General features: G+C 42.6%; 1 protein-coding gene across 2 annotated transcripts in view; it reads left to right on the forward strand.

Moving 5' to 3' along the window:
* Positions 1-1631: 1631 nt before the first annotated feature.
* Positions 1632-17720, forward strand: part of crtc3 (CREB regulated transcription coactivator 3) — a 44844-nt gene continuing 28755 nt past the window's right edge. For both annotated transcript variants that reach the window (XM_005937931.3, XM_005937932.3), the window contains exons 1-4: positions 1632-2821; positions 7048-7158; positions 11647-11775; positions 15818-15879. In XM_005937931.3, the coding sequence (XP_005937993.1) occupies positions 2690-2821; positions 7048-7158; positions 11647-11775; positions 15818-15879 (434 nt within the window). In that variant the 5' untranslated portion in view covers positions 1632-2689. The remainder of the gene's footprint in view (positions 2822-7047; positions 7159-11646; positions 11776-15817; positions 15880-17720) is intronic.

Here is a 17720-nt window from a genome sequence, read left to right on the forward strand (position 1 = left end):
TCTAGATTTGATTGACAATTAAAAAGAAAAAATTAAACAGAAAATGTAACACTTTCAGAAAACGTTCAGTCCATTCTGACTACGGCAGCAGCGACATGCCTCAACAAAGCCCTGGAAAAGTAACAGACTGAGTATAAAAGGAGCATCTTGGAGAGGCAGAGGTTCAGCACTGCAGATCGCTCTTCCTCACTGTAGAATTGCAAAGACTTTGATGATCTCATCATCTGTGCCATGTAATAATATCTACATATTCTAGGAAGCTGAAGAATTCTCTGTGCAAGGATTTCTGAGCCCTCAGGCGGCACTTCAGTAAAAACCGATGTGATTCTGTCAGGGACACTTCCAGACATCACGGTGTCGTCTACTGATGCAGGTTCAAGCCCTGCGATGCGCAGACAAAGCCATACGTGAACCGGAAACACTGCTGTCTTAACATGGACCGAGGAAAAGTGGAAAACTGTTCTGTGGCCAGACAAATAGAAAATGTGAAATTTGTTTTGGAATACAAGGATGCTGCATCCTCTGGGATAAAGAGGAGAGGGACCTTCTGCTTCTCTGCACTACATTAGTGTTTCCACACGAGTGCTGAAAGGTAAAGGCAGGATTTGGAGCTCACATACTGCATCTATTACAACAGCATGGCGTCACAATGGCAAAGTCCAGGTGCTAAACTTGCTCGCCTGCATTCCAAAGCTTCCATCAGCAGAAAACATTTGATGCATCGTGAAACGAAAGGCATGACAAAGACGAACCAGGACTGCTGTGTCCTTTCCCAACATTTCAGCAGCTGGTCTCTCTGCCCAGAAGTCTACGGAGTAATGCTATTGTGCACAAGATATGCACAACATGCATTCTGTTTTTATTTACCTGTTATACACAGTATTCCAACTTTTTTGGAACTGGATTTGTAAATGTGTCATACTACTGTGTCATACCCGCAGTTTTCAGTAATTTGATGTATTGTAGCTAAATGCTGAGTATTCTCAGTGTCTGCAGGCTCGACAGCAGTGTGGAGTTTTCCTGCACAGATGTTTCTGTGTGTTTGAAAACTGGGTGCCCTGCATAAACCTGAGACACACACCAAACTTTGTTTCCTGTTTGACTGATTGGATTGTTCACATATCATTAAGATTCTGATTTACACAACCTTTTGTTCCAACAGAACAACAGGACAGTCCAGCTCCTGAATTCTTTTACTTTCCATCATAATATGTGCAAAATCTGGATTTCTAATAGGTGAATTGTAGAGCACAGTGTACTCATCATGTTTATGGTACATTCATGCACGATGCACATTTTAAGGGTGTTTTTCATGTGTATTTCAGAGCACGATTTGTACATAGCTTATTATAGTTTTATTATTCTATTTCATAGAAACATGAAAATTAATTTGATAAATGCAATACTTGCATATCTAAATAGCGCATTTAAGAAAATCTTGTAAGCACAGAAGTAGTTTTCTTGATCTATAGCTATAGCCAGTGATGTTCCATGTTTTGTTTTTACTTTTTCTTGCGGCTGCGTAAGGTAAGGGCGTGGTGACTTTGTCGCCCCCCTGTGGATACCACAGGTACACACCGCCTTTGACGAGGTAATGTTTTTCTCGCAGTAGTATGAGGATAACAAGCCAGCCGATCTGAGTTGCTGTTACTCGCTCCCTCAACCAAGGACGAATAAGCTAAAAACATTTTTTCCGAGAGACTTCTGGTTTATCGGCGACGGGGAAACCACCGTTTTTTTTTCTTCCCTGTCGGCGCTGTTTGTTTTATCTTCACGGAGTCGCTCGGCTGGAGTTTGTCTGCGGTCTCTATGCTGTCCATGGATTAACACTAGAGTCGACTCCGAAGCGCTGTCATATCAGCTAAAGTGTCAAACTGTGGATTGTGATCCTTACGTCACTTGCCAATATTCAGCGGCTGCTTTCCCCGGTTTGGTTGGAAACAAAGTGGAACTACAGCTAAGTCTATGCAAAACGAGCGGAAACTTGTTGAAATACAATTCGGCGAGTAAACCTTTGGCCAACTGCGGGTCAGCTTTACTAGCGGGAGTGGAGAGATTTAGCTAACGAGGCTATCAACTTTCTCTGACCGCAGCTGTAAATATTTAGGTGGAAGTTTCCTCTAAAAGATACCGACAGCGGGTAGATGTCGACAAGCAGATAAAGTGCATTTGTCGGAATTAAAATGGCACTGACAGTAGCTTAGCCGACTAGCTGTCGCTGTTGCTCTCCGTTCACTTCCAACGCTATGTTAGCAGTGACAGCTAACGCCATGTTAACGTTAGATTCAAACAAGTGGTTCGCTGGAAGAGTGTCAGCGTGAAGTTACAGCTTAACTTTAACCCATTGTCGCCTCGCAGTTTGCCTAGAAAGTCAGAGTAAATATATACTTTGCAAAGTTTTTATTTTGTCCGCTTTTTAGTCACACTTAAACAACTTTTATTAAAGGGAGCTTTGAGTGTTAGCCTAGCCGCGTTAGCTTGCCTGTTGCCTTGTAAAAGCATTGAGACAGTGCAGCCAGCCGAGCTACGTCTGAAGTGACTTTAGTTTAACCGATAACGCGAGGTGTGCTCTTAAAATTCTCATGGGTTTGCTACAACGCTTGCTGAGAGACTTTGCAAAATAAGACCCCACCAGCACAGTCTTCCACTCAAAACAAGTAGCTGAAGTTGTTGAACTGCGGCCCGCACCATGTCCAGCTCCCCAGGCACAGGTGGCTCGAACCCCAGGAAGTTCAGCGAAAAGATAGCGCTGCACAACCAGAAGCAAGCAGAGGAGACGCGGGCCTTTGAACAGCTGATGACGGACCTCAATGTCTCAAGGGTAAATGCGCTTCACTTTCAGCTTGTTGACATTTATTGCTCTCTTGTCTTCTACGCGGATGTGGTCATATACCTCATTCACACCGGAGCTGTCAGGCTTCATCTGCCGGCGGAGATTTCTGGTATTCAACCAGTACTTCTCGTTTCTCTTGAGCAGCCGTAAATCACACCCGTCGATACTCGGCTTATGTAATTCTACTCAAGAGCCAAATATTAAGCAACTTGCGACTTGGGGTGCAGCGATTGACGTACAGCCTTTTTAAACTGCAGTCGGCGGTGAGACAGGAATGGAGAAATTGGCTCCTTAATATTTGCACCAACCGCTTAAAAGCCGTCCTGTTTGTCATGGGCGTGTACAGGATTTTTCTTGAATGGGATGGCACGGGGAGGGGGCACAGGAAGTTTTTGTTTTTTTTTAGCACAAATAAATAAAGTGTACACATTAGGCACAGAAAACATGGGCACAGTTTTCCAGCTTCTGTGTGACCCCGTGATGCCGTTATATGAAACATTTTCTTTTTAGACTTACTTTTTACTAAAGTCATAAACCTACTTTATTTTCTTATATATTGTTAATTTTAATATAATATTTTATTAAAAACATATCTAACACAACCGTATAAAAGTTTGAGCATAAGAATAAAGTAACTAAAGTAAAAGCACTCATTATGCAGAATCATATACATAATGATTTTGTCTCATAAGTATTTATGCATTTGTGTATCAGATGAGTTTGACTCCTTACTTAATGACTTTTATCTGTATTTATATAGCATCATTCATTAGAGTTATATTTTTAAACATGCAAAATAAGACATAACTAAGCTTTACAATATAATTACAATATATTAATCTATATTATAGTGGAGCAGAAGTAGAGACATAGAATTACTTAAAGTACCAGTGAAGTAAAAGTACACGAGTACTTTTTTCCCCCAGACTGTGCTCTCGCTCGTTGGCGCTGGCGTTGTAAGAGTAACACTACCATATGCTAATGGCGTTGGCAGCCGGTCTTTCAGGCCCCCTTCTGGACATGCTCCGGCTTCATAAACACTGAAGGAGTTTCCTGTTCAGAAATGCAGAGTTTACACGTTGTCAGTGTATTTCTTGAAAATGCTTTCACAGGTTCAACTTGATGCTTACTGTCTCATGTAATACGAATTTGAAAAGAGAAGTCCGACTAGGGCGAACTAAAGAGGCTCGTGATGTCGGCACATTAGTTACATAGTCTCACTCTTTGTGTCAGTCAGTGCTTCGCTTCACTTTCTTCACTTGTCACATTTGTATACTTGTAAACATGTGATGACCAGTGTTGGGTTACAATGTAACAATTAGAGTAACGCATTGCTGTAGTCACATTACATTTTTCAGTAACTCGGTAACACATTACTGTACTTAGTTCAGTAAGTACATGGCTGTAACCATTATGTTGTTACTTGCATTACAGTGTTTTTTCAGTGTGCCGCCTTTTCCAGTGAACTGTTACTGATGACAGTACCTAATTCAACGTGTGACTCTAGTTTAACAAGTTGCGAGCAGCAGCAGGTTTGTAGTGCAATAGTAGTGACAAAGCAAAGTATCCAAAACATCCAGTGACATGGCACAAGTCAAAATATAAGCAGTCTGGGTCGTGTTTTCTCAGGAAATTTAAAGTAAAAGTATCAAATAACTGTGTAACACGTTAGTATAACAATAACTAAAGTAACCTTGTAACTCTTCAGCAGCCTGCACAGTATTTGTCACATAGTAACATTGAAAGTGAAACAATTTTCTGCCTGGCACGTTGAACATTTGAGTGTTTTAACCTGTTGCTTACAGATCCACTATGCAACTACGTCAGTAATTTCCATCTGTCGTTGGCGCTTCCTGTCATATGGACTGCAACCATGGCTCCATATGACAACCGATGCTCCAGCCATGCTCGGTTGATTCATTTGTTTACATTTGGGTTGCACATTACCTGCTGGTAGCATCTTTTCCTCCTTCGTAGTCTGGTTGGGTTTTTTGTTTTGTTTTTGTTGCAAATGGTGAAACATGTTTGTTATTTTGGCCTTTATTTTCCAAAGTGCTGTGCTTTGTTGGAGGTTGCTAAGTAGTGCTCTTTTAAGTTGTTGTCAGAGTCTGGCAAGCAGCTCTTGCTCTCAGACATTCCAGGACTTGCCTTGTTATGCACACTAGGGAAGTCATGGTGTTACACTATTTCAGTGTCACAACATTTGTCTTTAGGCCAACAGAAGTCAATAAGGCTGCTGTTGGCAGATGTTGTTGCACGTCCCTGACATGACCACCTCATGTACTCTAGGAACTGTGCTCAATGACTGAAAAGATGATCAGAACGTAATTCTGAATTGTAACTCAAACAAAGACAGATTGATTCTCATGTGATGCTACAAAAAATAAAGAGAAAATGATTAAAAAATAGATGAAAACGTTTCTGTTATTTCCGGGCGGATGCCAAACGTTAACATTAGGAGCTGGTAATGGCTCCTGTTGTAGCTGCTCTGTCTGAGAAAAGACACACTTGTTGTTTAGTGGTTAAACAGCTCTCCACACCAACACTAAAGCCTCATCCCAGCTGTGAAGCATTAGGGTTTGGAGGTGCTTTGCTACCTTAGACCTGCATGCGTTGCAGGTGCAATTACGTCAGATTTGAGATGGGAAGTTTTCTTAGCTACTGAAGACATTAAATGTACAGTGTTTGTGTATTATTTGCTAGATTGTTTAGATTTGTGACTAGGATGATATCAGACCACACATAAACCTGGAAAATCCATTTTCCTGTGACTGTAAACCTTATGCATTCCAAGTCATAAAAACTCCTTGGATGATATAAAGGCCTTTTCACATTATTCTCATTCCATCCACTGACAGTGGGCTCTTTCTGTGCGAGCGAGAGTCCTAAATGGCTAGTCAAAGAGGATGTGGTTTTGAGGCGACACTGAGTTAAGTTTGCCATAAGATGTGAACTGTAAGTGACCTCTGAGACAGAAAAGCCCAGTCAGTGAGGCTGAAGGTGGCCAGGCCACAGGGCACACTTGAAGCAAACAGCTGAAATTAGAAATAGCTACTTCAGCATTTACACCGACCATAAAGTCTTACTATCAACCCCTGAGAAGCTCTGCAGAACTCTGCATTGTAGCGAGTACACCAAGAGGCTTAAGTCTGCACCCTTCACATCCATAAATATATGTAGATGTTACATAAAGGCTGACCCAGACACTCCAAGAGAGGCAATATTTTTTTCATGTGTCCTACATTAATAATCAATGTTACTGAAATTTGAGGCTAGAAACCCTCTGACATTAAATACCAGTTGTTGGCAGTAAAAATTTCTGAGTTGGCTTGAGGAAGCCTGTCTTTACCAACTTTTCAGTCGTGTATATCACAGACCCATTGGTTACTGACCACCAGCACCTCTAAACACCGTACCACTGTCTGCTGTGCTGCATGTGCTGAATCAGAACAGTCTTTCGCCCACACTGCACAGAAACTGATACATTTTGTGCCAAAAGATAAGGTTTTTAGTCCAGTGGTCCTAGCTCGCCCCAAATTTCTTGCCAACTTCAGTCTCTTTGTAAACTCTTATACAACACGATACAATCAAACAAGGCCAGTCTTTGAAATTTAAATTTTGTCCTTTCAGCGCTCTAAGGGAAGTTGCCCCTCTGATTTGCCTATCCCCGATCACAGCTAAGGGCCGGCCCTGTTTACCTTGGCAGAACAAGCTGCCTTCTGTTTTCTGCGAGGTAATCATTGTGGCGTCTTTGCAGTAGGCTGCTAATGTGGACGCCAAGCTGCCCATTTCCTAGAATGTGTCCCCAGTGCCCAGTGGATATGGCTGCTTTTTAATCAGACAGACAGTTTTTAATGCATTTATACATTACGCCTGTCTCTCTGTTCACTTCCAAAATGTAGATGGTAAAATAAGATTGAATAATAAGAGCACAGCTGTGCTAAAGCATCTGGAGTGGCTGCTTGCACTACGATATTGCTTCAAACTGATTGAAAACCATAAATCCATTTGATGAGACATGCAAAGAAAAAAAATGCAATTTGAGGAGCAGTGACAGTATAACAGGAGTGGGCCCCAAGTGACATTTTAGACATCCGCAGGATGTTGCAGAATTTGAAGTATGATATAAGGTCGGTTGCTCAAATTCATTTCTCATTCAGAACTTGTTCTCTACGTCCCCAGACGATCAACACGTGACTCTGTTTTTGTCGCAGGTCCAGTTTCAGAAGATCCAGCAGCTTCGCTTGTCTCAGTCAAGGGCACAGTACTACGGAGGCTCTCTGCCCAACGTCAATCAAATCGGCAACACCAGCACTGAATTTCAGGTGGGAACTCGTCACCATCAAAATATACAGCACCCACACAGACTGCATTCAAAATGTAATAACACCTCTCTAAGACTTTAAGCAAAATGAAATATCATGGAATTGATAAGGTCGGTATGAAATCTGTGTGGAAAAAAGCCCAGAGGTTTAACAGAAATACTCATTGTGCACTTGGGCCAATTCTTGTGCAGTTATGCTGCAGTGAAGTTGAGCCAAATTCAACTCTTTCACTAGACGAGCCTTATTTCTGTCTTTCTTTATATATGTATGTTTGGTCTTGGTGGAGCTCTGCATTAGCGCTGCAGCCGCATCAGTGCAGCATTGTTGTTCAAACCTATTGAGGAGGCCTCACAGGGCTAATGTCAGTTTGAACATGGCCTCAGGACATACTGGTGCAGAAACACGGGAGGTTTTAGTCGGTTTGAAGTTTTGAAGTTAAGCTAAAAAAGATTTCTTATTAAAAGAAAAGAAAAAGACGTGTGCTTTCCTTGAAATTGCAGTCCATCATGTGTAAGATCTCGTTTTCATTGAGGGGTTGTTCAAGGTCAGCTGTGTTTGATGCCCACTTTTGATGTGCGGCTCAACTGCAAAAGCAGCAAAACTGTGTGCTGGATCTTTAGAAGTGCAAACAAGCTTCTCTCGAGAGCATTAAATAATTCACTCGAGTTTCTGCAGACTGGAAGAAAAACCAGGATAAAACATCAATGCTGCAGTTCTAACAGAGCTTTTCTGTCACACTGGGACGTGTATCAGTTCTCTGAGGAGTATCTGTCCTAAGATACACAAAGTCCAGGTAAAGGTGTCCCTGTTAGCTGAAAGAATGGCCTTTTGAGGTGGAGCTTTCCCCTCACTGATGGATAAAGCCTCCCTCACTGATCGAGTGCATTCGTCTCTACTGGGAACAAAATGCCACAAACTAAATGGCTTCTAGCTCTTACTCGATTGTGATCATTTGTTAGCCCTAATTCAATTAAATGAGTGCAGAGTGCTTAATGTAATACTTGCCAAGGCTTTCTTAATCAGACAGAATTAACCCATTTAATCCCAACTTTTCCCAAACACCACAATACTACCATCACGTGTTAAGCCTTAACGAGAGGTAGAGCAGGGCGATATGGCCAAAAATATTTATCACGATATATATTTGAAAATTTGCGACAACGATATAACTGACGATATAATTGACGCGAGACAAAACAGAACTCCACACTAGCGGAAAAAAACCCCATCCATTTCTTTTCACTTAAACAAGCAGCTGTTTTTTATGTGCATTAAAGCTATATAAACATTTAACAGTGTAAAAGTAAATTCCTTGCTGAATGTTTAACCAAAAGGCTTTTGGGTTTAACCAGTAGAAATGCGCTGACATATCCTGAGCATAACCATGTATAATATCCACTGAAGTTAAAAAGAGGTGCTTTGCTACATTAAACTGCATAAAAAAGTCAAACATGTATTTTTCGGACCATAAGGTGCACAGGATTATAAGGCACATTAAGCGAAACAAAGCAGTCAGATAAATCAAACTTTATTCAACTCACACTTCTTGCTTCCTCCACTTCTGTACCATTGATTCATTAATGCTGTATTCTCTCACAGCTGCTCTATTCCCATGTTGTTGCAGTATATTAATGACTAACCTTGTATTGTGGATGGATTATCTCAGTTGTTCTCCTGACTGAAGTTTGGTCCGTTTACAGCATCCTGCCATGTGATTGCATTTGTCTCTAACCATCAGGAACCTTCACGTTAACTTTTATCGAGTGGAAAAAAGTTAGCGTTCATCCTCCAGCTTCACTGTTTATGTTATGCTAACATAGCTGTGTCGCTAGCGATCACGTAGCACATCATTATATACCAGCTAGCCCAACTTCAGTAACCCTACAAACGTCACTGCTGTTTAGTTTTCTGTCTTCATTTATGTTGGAAGTGATAGCAGAGCTGTACGTTTGAATTTTTTCAGAAATCTCCCTGTCAGAACGTGCTATATCATGCTTAGGTAACTAGCGAAACTAGCGAGCTAACTTCCGCTAACTTCCTGCTAACTTCCTGCTAGCTTCTAACTCCGTTAAATGTAATAAATTCTGTTTTCATGAATGCCTGGATGTTAAACTTCATAGTTACACCTGGTAAAGCAGCAACGCTGATCGTTTTATTAAAGATGAAAGAATTTAGACAGTTTTTAACTCTTAGTGATGCTGCAGTGTTGTTTGACCTGAAGCATACGGAGTTTAGGACCCAGATTGCTCCCAGAATTACAAGCACCTTAGTCCAACAAATACGGCAATAACGACAGCCCGCTTGCATGTTCTACAAAAAAAGTGCTTTGTTGTGTATCTGATGGACAAACACCAAACCAGTTCCGCATCACTGAAGTGGCAGCATTTTTACAAACTAATTCTGGTTCATCTGTTTCACTCAACGATCCGCTTTTTCCCTTCTCATTCTCTGTTGCCACCATGCTTTTTCGGCCATGTGCGTATGAAAACAAAGGCACTGCGCATGCGCGTTTCACCCATATTATGTTGCGATATTTCATTTTCTTATCGTTGCCTAACATTGTACCGGTATTACCGTGAACGGTATAATATGGCCCAGCCCTAACGAGAGGTGGAAACGTCCTCTGCTTGATCTCAGCTGACTGGGGTGATAATCTGTATACTGAACTGATTTATTTCTCCACTAAAGTGCGACCTCTTAAACTCCAAAATTCCTTTCATAAGACCTGAATACTGCAAGCATACAAAACCTAACCAATGCAATAATGCAACACTACTATCGGTAGTGTGGAGAGGATGTCACACAGGCTTAGTACAGCCGAGCATATAGCAAAGGTCCGTTGGGAGCATCTGGCTGAGGCCTCGGGCAGTGAGGTCTTTAAATCCCACCCTCAGTCAGAATCTCAACAATATTCCAAGGAGATCCTGAGTGCAGTAAGGTCTATGTCAGGGTGCTGGAGAGGGGAGTCCGTTAGTTGAAGCTTGGATTCTGGAAGAACGATTTGGTTTTCGTTCAGCTCTTTCTCAAGGATATTCAAGCATTTGTGGGAGTTTTCCCAACTTATCTCCATATGTACACACAAAACACAACTAGTAAACTTGGAGAAGGGATCCAGTTGCATTTCGGGATGTTTTGGGAAGTTGGGGTATGTGGTATTCCTATCATGTCCCTGTACAGTGGGAGCTTGGTTCACATTGTTAGCTACAAGTCAGACTTGTTCTCGGCGGGTTTGACTTTGCCAGGACTGCCCTTCATCACTGACTCTGATGTAATTTTATAGACTCTCTAGGTGCTCTCTTTCTAGTGCAGGCATGGGATGGAAGGTGTTGAGTTCAGCTATTTCAGGATCTCATCTCTGCTTTGGGTAAATAATGTGGTCTTGTTGACTTCATCGAGCAATGACTGCTAATTTGCACTGAGGCGGTTTGCTTTATGCTCTATATCTGACCCATTGCTCTCACAAATCACTGAGGATAGTGGTTGTGGTTCTCTAGGTGCTCTATGTCAGTGGTCCCCAACCCCCGGGCCTCGGACCGGTATCGGTCCGTGAGTCGTTTGGTACCGGGCCGCGAGAGTTGAGGCTCAGGTGTGAAATGTATGGTTTTCAGGGTTTTTAATCGGTTTCAGCGTTATTTTGTGCTCTGTTACCTGCCGCTCACTGTTAATGTCTGTAAGATGTTTAGTCTTAGTGTTTTAATTCTATGACTACATACCTGTGGTCAGAGCTGCATATATAGACATAACTACCAGACACTTTAAAGATGACTTGTATGAAAACAGATGGTTCGATCTTTATGTTAACATAGTTGAGTAACATGTCTGGGTTTCAGCCAGGGAATAAACAGCTCTAAACTGTTAAACATGTGACATTACATGTATTTCACTGTGGCACTTTATGTGATGAAAATGCATGGGTACATATTGGTCTCTGACAGTGTTTGTAGACTTTTAAAGGTGTGTATCTGTCACATTTTTCAATGTTGGCTTTTAAATTACACACATGGCTAAAGTTTCAGATAATCTGGCTGCAGACTGCTCCATATGCTTGCTGTCAGGTAGTTGTTTTTTATGCACAGCAGCATGAGATGTCATAGAGAAGGGATATCTCTGCGTTGGTCATCTAAGGCCCACAAACCCCATCAACCTGCTGTTTAAACCGCTGGTTTGGGAGGGGCTTCCAATCAGAAGAAAGTCATCTTAACCAGAGGGGAAAGGGGAGGAGCTACTACTGAGGGCCAGTGACTGTGGCATAACTGCTCTAATAGTGTACAAGAGTGAAAATATGGAGCACAGTGAGGTGTAAAAGGTGTTAGTGATCACATTAAGTCTGTTCTGTTTAGGTGTACAACCTTAATTAACATGATTACTAAACGGCTCGTTTCAGTTCTGCAGCACCTTTCACCAAGTTTCAGCAGTTCTAACTACATTTCAGGAAACAGCTTTTTGATGTGTGTGATGTGAACAGTTCCTTTGCTGTGTCCTTTACAGGGTGGCTTCCCTTCAGGTTTGGACTCTGTGAGAGGGACTCGCCACCACGGGCTGGTCGAGAGGGTCCACAGGGACCGCAACCGTATCAACTCTCCCCATCGCCGACCCCTCGACAAGCACGGCCGGCAGATATCCTTTAAAGCCTGAACGAACGATAGTTTCTGTGCAATACGGATGTTGTCATCATCATGAAAGGTTAATCGACGATGAGAAAGTGGGTGCTGTGGCTTCCAGGTGGTTTTTGTTTTGTTTGTTAATGGTTTGTGTTCATAGTGAGCTTTAATGTGACGACACTTACTGGTGTAGGCAGATGTTCTCTAGCCTCAGGAGCAGAATTAGTCATTATGCTAATTTCAAGTGTGACGCAGAGACAATGTGCTTGCTTTTTCCTAATAGACACTGACAGCAGGAGATTCTCAGCATCGTCTGAGAGCACACTGAAGGTGTGGGTACATATGTGTGTGTTTTGCATGCACGTGTCGCAGTAAGTGAGACTTTCATGGTGAAGATGCAGGAGCAGAGCGGTGATTGTTTGACTCGTAGCTGCGACCTTCATCTCATCATGGAGTCTCATCACAGCTGAAATGAGCAAGAGAAGAGAAATCATTTCGTTTTATACGTCCTTGTAGATTTCACGGTCGGCAGTGAAATAATTCAGGATTTGTACGATTTTACGATGCACAGTTAATTACTGTGATTGTTTTTAGCAGTCAGCAATTACATGCGCGGTGTTTGTCAGGATGCATAACAGCTGCGTAGGCAGTTCACGTATAATAATTTAACTCATGAATGATGAGCAACCATTATAAGAGATGAGAGAAGTAACTTGGACAGACTGTTCTAAAAATGAATTTGCAGTGCAGGAGAGACGGCCCGATTCCTTTTTAGACTGAGCCTGTTGTGTGCTGTTATCATTATCCAACATGCAATCGCACAAAAACAGTAGCTGCTTCTAACCGATGACTGAAACATCAGTTTCTTGATGTGGATTCATTCACACCCAGTTTTTTATATTTAAATTAAGCATTTGTTCACACTTCTAGCAGCCCTACTTGTTTCTTCTTTCCCTGCCTCTGCACAGATGTTGAAGAGAAGCTCTTTATATATAAAAGTTTATATATCTATACTAACTGACTTTAGTAAGATTGCCAAAATAAAATCAATACTCTGGTTTGAATCAATACCAAAGTTGTTGTGCATCTGTTACACTATAATGAAACAAGTGGTAACTTGTGGGGTGGCTGCATGCCAAATATCCTTGGGCAAGATACCAACCTAGAGTTGCTCTGTGATGTGTCCACTTGGGTGTGAATGCTGGATAGAAAAGCACCTGCGTAGAAAAAAAAAAAAAAAACCTAGAAAAACGTGCTCGTACAGATGGGTGTGAAAAGCTAAATGAGCCCAGTGTAGAAAAGTGCGATATAAGGACCAGTCCATTTACTTTGTTTGTTAAGTTCTAACTTGGCCCTGTGACAGACTGGTGAAGACATTGTATGGATGGGCACGTAGATGTGTCCACTGTTTCCCAGGCATCGTTTTCACTTGGACCCATTTATATCAACAGCAGCTCAACATATTTGGTGATTTCTTTGTATCTGAGCAAACAATGCTATCCGTAATCGATTTGCTAGTAGATGCCCTCATTCTTCTTTGAACCTTTTAGTCACTGCTAACCAGCTAGCTGCAGTCCTTCACACCCTGTGCTTCTCTATTGGCTGACCAAGTTGCTGTTGTGGTGGTGCTTGACATCATTTAGTGGCTTTTTCTAGAAGCTCCACAGTTATCTTCCTGCTGCTCTGGAGCGAGCTGGGCCCTCTAACCACAACCTGCAGGTAGACTGGTTCCTGTGGGCCTAAGTAAATATAACTCCGCACCAGTAGGCGGCAGGGTAAAGTGTCTTGCCCAAGGACACAACAACCAGGACAGAGAGCCCGGGGATCGAACCGGCAACCTTCCGGTTACAGATGCGCTTTCCAACCCGTGTTGCTAAAGACTGAAACACACCACACCTCTTCCAAAGCTTACGACAGCTTCATTAACTGCTGTATGAACACTGCCTTCAAAATATACACATTACATATACTCTCTATTTCAGTTAAGTTTTGCAGCTGTACATTTCCAGATAGGAGCATAAGCTGCACTTCCTTTTGATCACTTTTGTTTGGCATAAAACAATAAAGTTGAGCCCAGTTTGCAGACCTTTGTTCTGCTTAACAGTTAAAGAGCTGTGATTGTGGTCACATCAGCGAGCAGTAGAACAGGATGAGAGATTAGGATGGATAGCTTTGTTTTTTTTCTAATTTTAATGAAAGTTGTATACTGTAATGTAACATGTAACCTGGGTGGGGCCCCCGTGTTGATGTTTGATCTTGTAGTATCAAAACAAAAGCGGTGGTGTCAGTTCTGTGCATTGGTGTCTGCAAAGGTCAATAATGAGGTGTTTGTTGCTCAGAATGTGCCCTGTGGGACAGGAGGCCATCTAAGCACCTGTGCTTCATGGTCACATGGTGTCATGGTCTTCCTGTTTAATATCTGATTATTTCAATAGTAAAAATGTACATCGCAGTAGCGGAAATGAAACTTTAGTCAACAACACTGGTTAGAACTGCTGAGAGCCAAATCTACCACTGTGCAGATAAAAAGCTGGGGGGAGGAGACATGTCATCGTTGCCCTATTAGGATTGAACAGTAATCTTTCTGTCAGCTAGGCTACTGATGATTGGTTGAACTTGAGCTGGAAACTCAACCTTCTACTTACTCTTTACTTGTTACATGGTGATTACAGGGGGCAGCACAGCACCTTCAAAATAAAAATGACAAATTTGATGTCAGTCTGATCCTGACTATGAAAGTTGGAGATGCTGTCATCGTGACAATGGGACAAACTATGAGCCTGATCTGTTTGATTCAGTCATCAGCAGTGTAGCTCAGGTTGAAGGTATTCCAGTTGCTTTTGTCTTAGGCACAGTCAGGTCGTGTGTGTTGATACTGCTGGAAAGATCCGAGGACGACCTGTGCTGCACACTCTTTTTCTGTTTGTTACGTTAAGCAGCTTTCTCACCTTCATCGATACGCACATATATACACTCCACCTTTCATGTCAGCTCTACTGTTCACATTGCATGCATATGTTTGAGGAGGTGCACTCACACTGAGACCTGGAGCAGGGAAAGGAGAAACTAGCGTGACTGTAAATGACAGCTTAATGAATGCAGACTCACGCTGAGACTGGACCATTAGTTAAAAATCACAAAAACATGTAATGAAGTGTGTCTGTATCAAAGGACACCTGAAGCCGAGACACTTGTAGTGGATTGTTCTTCTGTTTTTAACAGTGGCAAATCTTTAAAATGTGATGGTGGCTCCAATAGGCCAGAGAAATGCAGGGTGGGCTGATTTTGAATGATTTTCCAATTTCAGGCTCACTGCTCATATAGAAGAAGGTTGTTCATTCATTTTTCCTCTTTGTGCGCTCCGGGCTGGACTCCTCCATTGTAGCTGTTGGAAGGTGTTAATCCAGTTTGACTGGATCATGGCCTCTCTGCTCTGTATCTGGGCCTGTCCGATGTTTTGTGTGAGAACTGATGAATGACACCAAGTATCTAGATTGTAAATCTGCCCCATGTCAATAATAATCCATGTGATACAGATTCTCCTGGAACAGCCGTCAGTCTCGCGTGGCTTTGCTTGAATTAAGCAGCTACCCCGTATTTCCAAAACAAAAGACCCAAACTCGCTGAAAGAGTAACTGTTGGCAAGACGAAGCGCCACCCTGCCCTCTCGCAGACAAAGCCAGGAACTCTGCATCAGCATTCAGGAGTAAATCAAATAATGCTGCCATTGTTTCATGTTGTTCAGCAGTCAGGTTGTTGGACAGCATGTTAGAGCAGGAGTCTCCGCTTTAAAACATCCAGGATGGTGTGCCCTCTCTACTGTGCACCACAGCGTGTGTATAAAGGCAAACATGTCTTTCTTAAATGTTGTTTCACTGAGTGTTTTGGGACGGTCGGTTCTGTTGTTCACACCTTTTCTCTGCTGTACATCACTTCAGCAGGGCTTTGACCTGCTTCTTATAGACAGAACACATCTGCATATCTTTTATAATGAGGTTTAATTCTGACTGTTGTGTTATGGTGTTGATGTGTCACTCGTTTCCTTGACCAAAGCCTACATAGAGAGCTCTCCGTATGGAGCGGTGTACCTGTCGCCACCTCCGGACAACAACTGGAGAAGGTGAGTAGAGCCTCCGAGCTGCTGACAGAATGCTTATCGTCTTTTCTTCTTCCTCTAACTGGATCATTTTACAACAGGAACCATTTGCTCCTGCCAGTGTATTTCCCATATCAAGTCTGTCTGTGTGCTAGCTGTTATTTTCTTTTAAAGTCCAGACCCCAGCTATCTCGATTGAACACAGATCAGTGAGTAATGGCTGAGTGAGGTGCTGGAGCAGGCTGTTGGGTGGAGTTGTTGGCCTCGACTGTTTCTGCACAAATGTTTCAAGTGTGAAAATGCTGCGTTGGCCCTGAGAAGCCTGCGCCTCACTGAAGGTGTCTGACAGATAGCCTTTTGTTTTAAAGGTCATGCCCAGCAGCAGTCATCCTACTGCTAAGGGATTTGTGTTGTCGCTGCCCCGTGGTGCAGAATCACCAACTTAGCTGAAACTCTGTCTCGGCATCTGCTGGAAGACTGTGCTGGGCTGGACGCCTGAGCTCTGATCGTGGCTGCGTAGAGCAGTCAGTGTGCTGGTAGACAGCTTTTTCTCTGTGTTTACAAGGGAGTGAATTATGGGCCTGTAATAGAAGAGCTGAGCCAAGCTCCTCCCTTCTCACTCTTTCAGTCTTGCTGTGTTTCCACACTTTGTGTTTTGTATGCCGTCTTGGCCGTCTGCCGATCAGCCTGCCTCGTTTTCTTCCACAGCAGCGACGCAGACATTGGCTCTGCGTTGCAGTGTACTATAACAGCTTGCGCCGAAGAACTGAATAAGGCCCACGCCCTTGCGTCATTGTTGATAGCACAAAACAGGTTGGCTGACAAACGTCCTCGCGGAGCAGCCAGACGTCAGCGCACTCGGAGTGGGCGTGTTTCTTACTGAGCCATGTGGCACAAAGAACTAAAAGCAGATTCGTGCATATAATTTCGGCACCGCTGCTTTTGTCTCAGACCTGTTCGTGGTGAATGGTTGAGCTTGTGAATTTAGAGTATGAGCAAACGTGACGATCATTTTGACGTGATTCAGTCACTGGACCTTCTGGCATGAAGGCGCACACAAGTCTATGAACGATAATGTGAACTCGTCAATCGATTGAATGAGTCTTCAATGGGTTGTGACTCAATTGTGCTAGAGGATTTTTTTCATAGTTTCTCTGTTTATAGGTGCAAAGTACTCAATCTAAAATCCAAATACTCTTATGTAAACTGCCAAAAAACCCTTTGTTATGCTTGTGGTCATTTTTCCTTTCGTTTTCTTTTCCTGTTCCCTCTTCGTGGCCCTCTGCAGCTCCATCAAGTCTCTGCAGGCCAAATCGAGCCTCCTGCTCCAACCTGCAGCAGATTGCTGTCACAGTGTGTAACAGGGATAAGCTTCCCCCTCAGCAGTGGATTTTGGCCTACTTTACTGTCACAGGCAGAGGAACTACGAGTACCATAATGCTGGTTATAAGGCGTACCATAAGTGGAAGCACATTGGGCAAACTCTGCTGCCCAGTTTGTCTCAGTAGAGCTTGAAAGCTCAGAGAGCATCCCTGTCCCCCTGCTTAATGTTCGCATGTTCACCTGACATCCGAGGGCTTTACATGTGTTTTCATTTGCTTTTTAGTTCTAATGATGTAGTTCATCATTCTGAGATTTGTATATCTGGCTGAGCCAAGACAAACAACAACAAAATGCTAAGTAGCCTTCCTGAATTTTACTTATCACAGTTTCCAGATTGTGGGTTTTGAAAAGCTGATAAGAAGTTTAAACGTTGACTTAATCCATCAGTTTATTATCCCAATTTGAAAACAAAAGGTTCAGAATATTGAATCTGGCATCGTAATAATACTCCGAAGATGCTTATAACCATCCATGAATGAGGT

The sequence above is a fragment of the Haplochromis burtoni genome, unplaced genomic scaffold, assembly GCF_018398535.1.
Source record: "Haplochromis burtoni strain Fernald_Lab_line unplaced genomic scaffold, NCSU_Asbu1 Contig_231, whole genome shotgun sequence".
NCBI lineage: Eukaryota > Metazoa > Chordata > Actinopteri > Cichliformes > Cichlidae > Haplochromis > Haplochromis burtoni.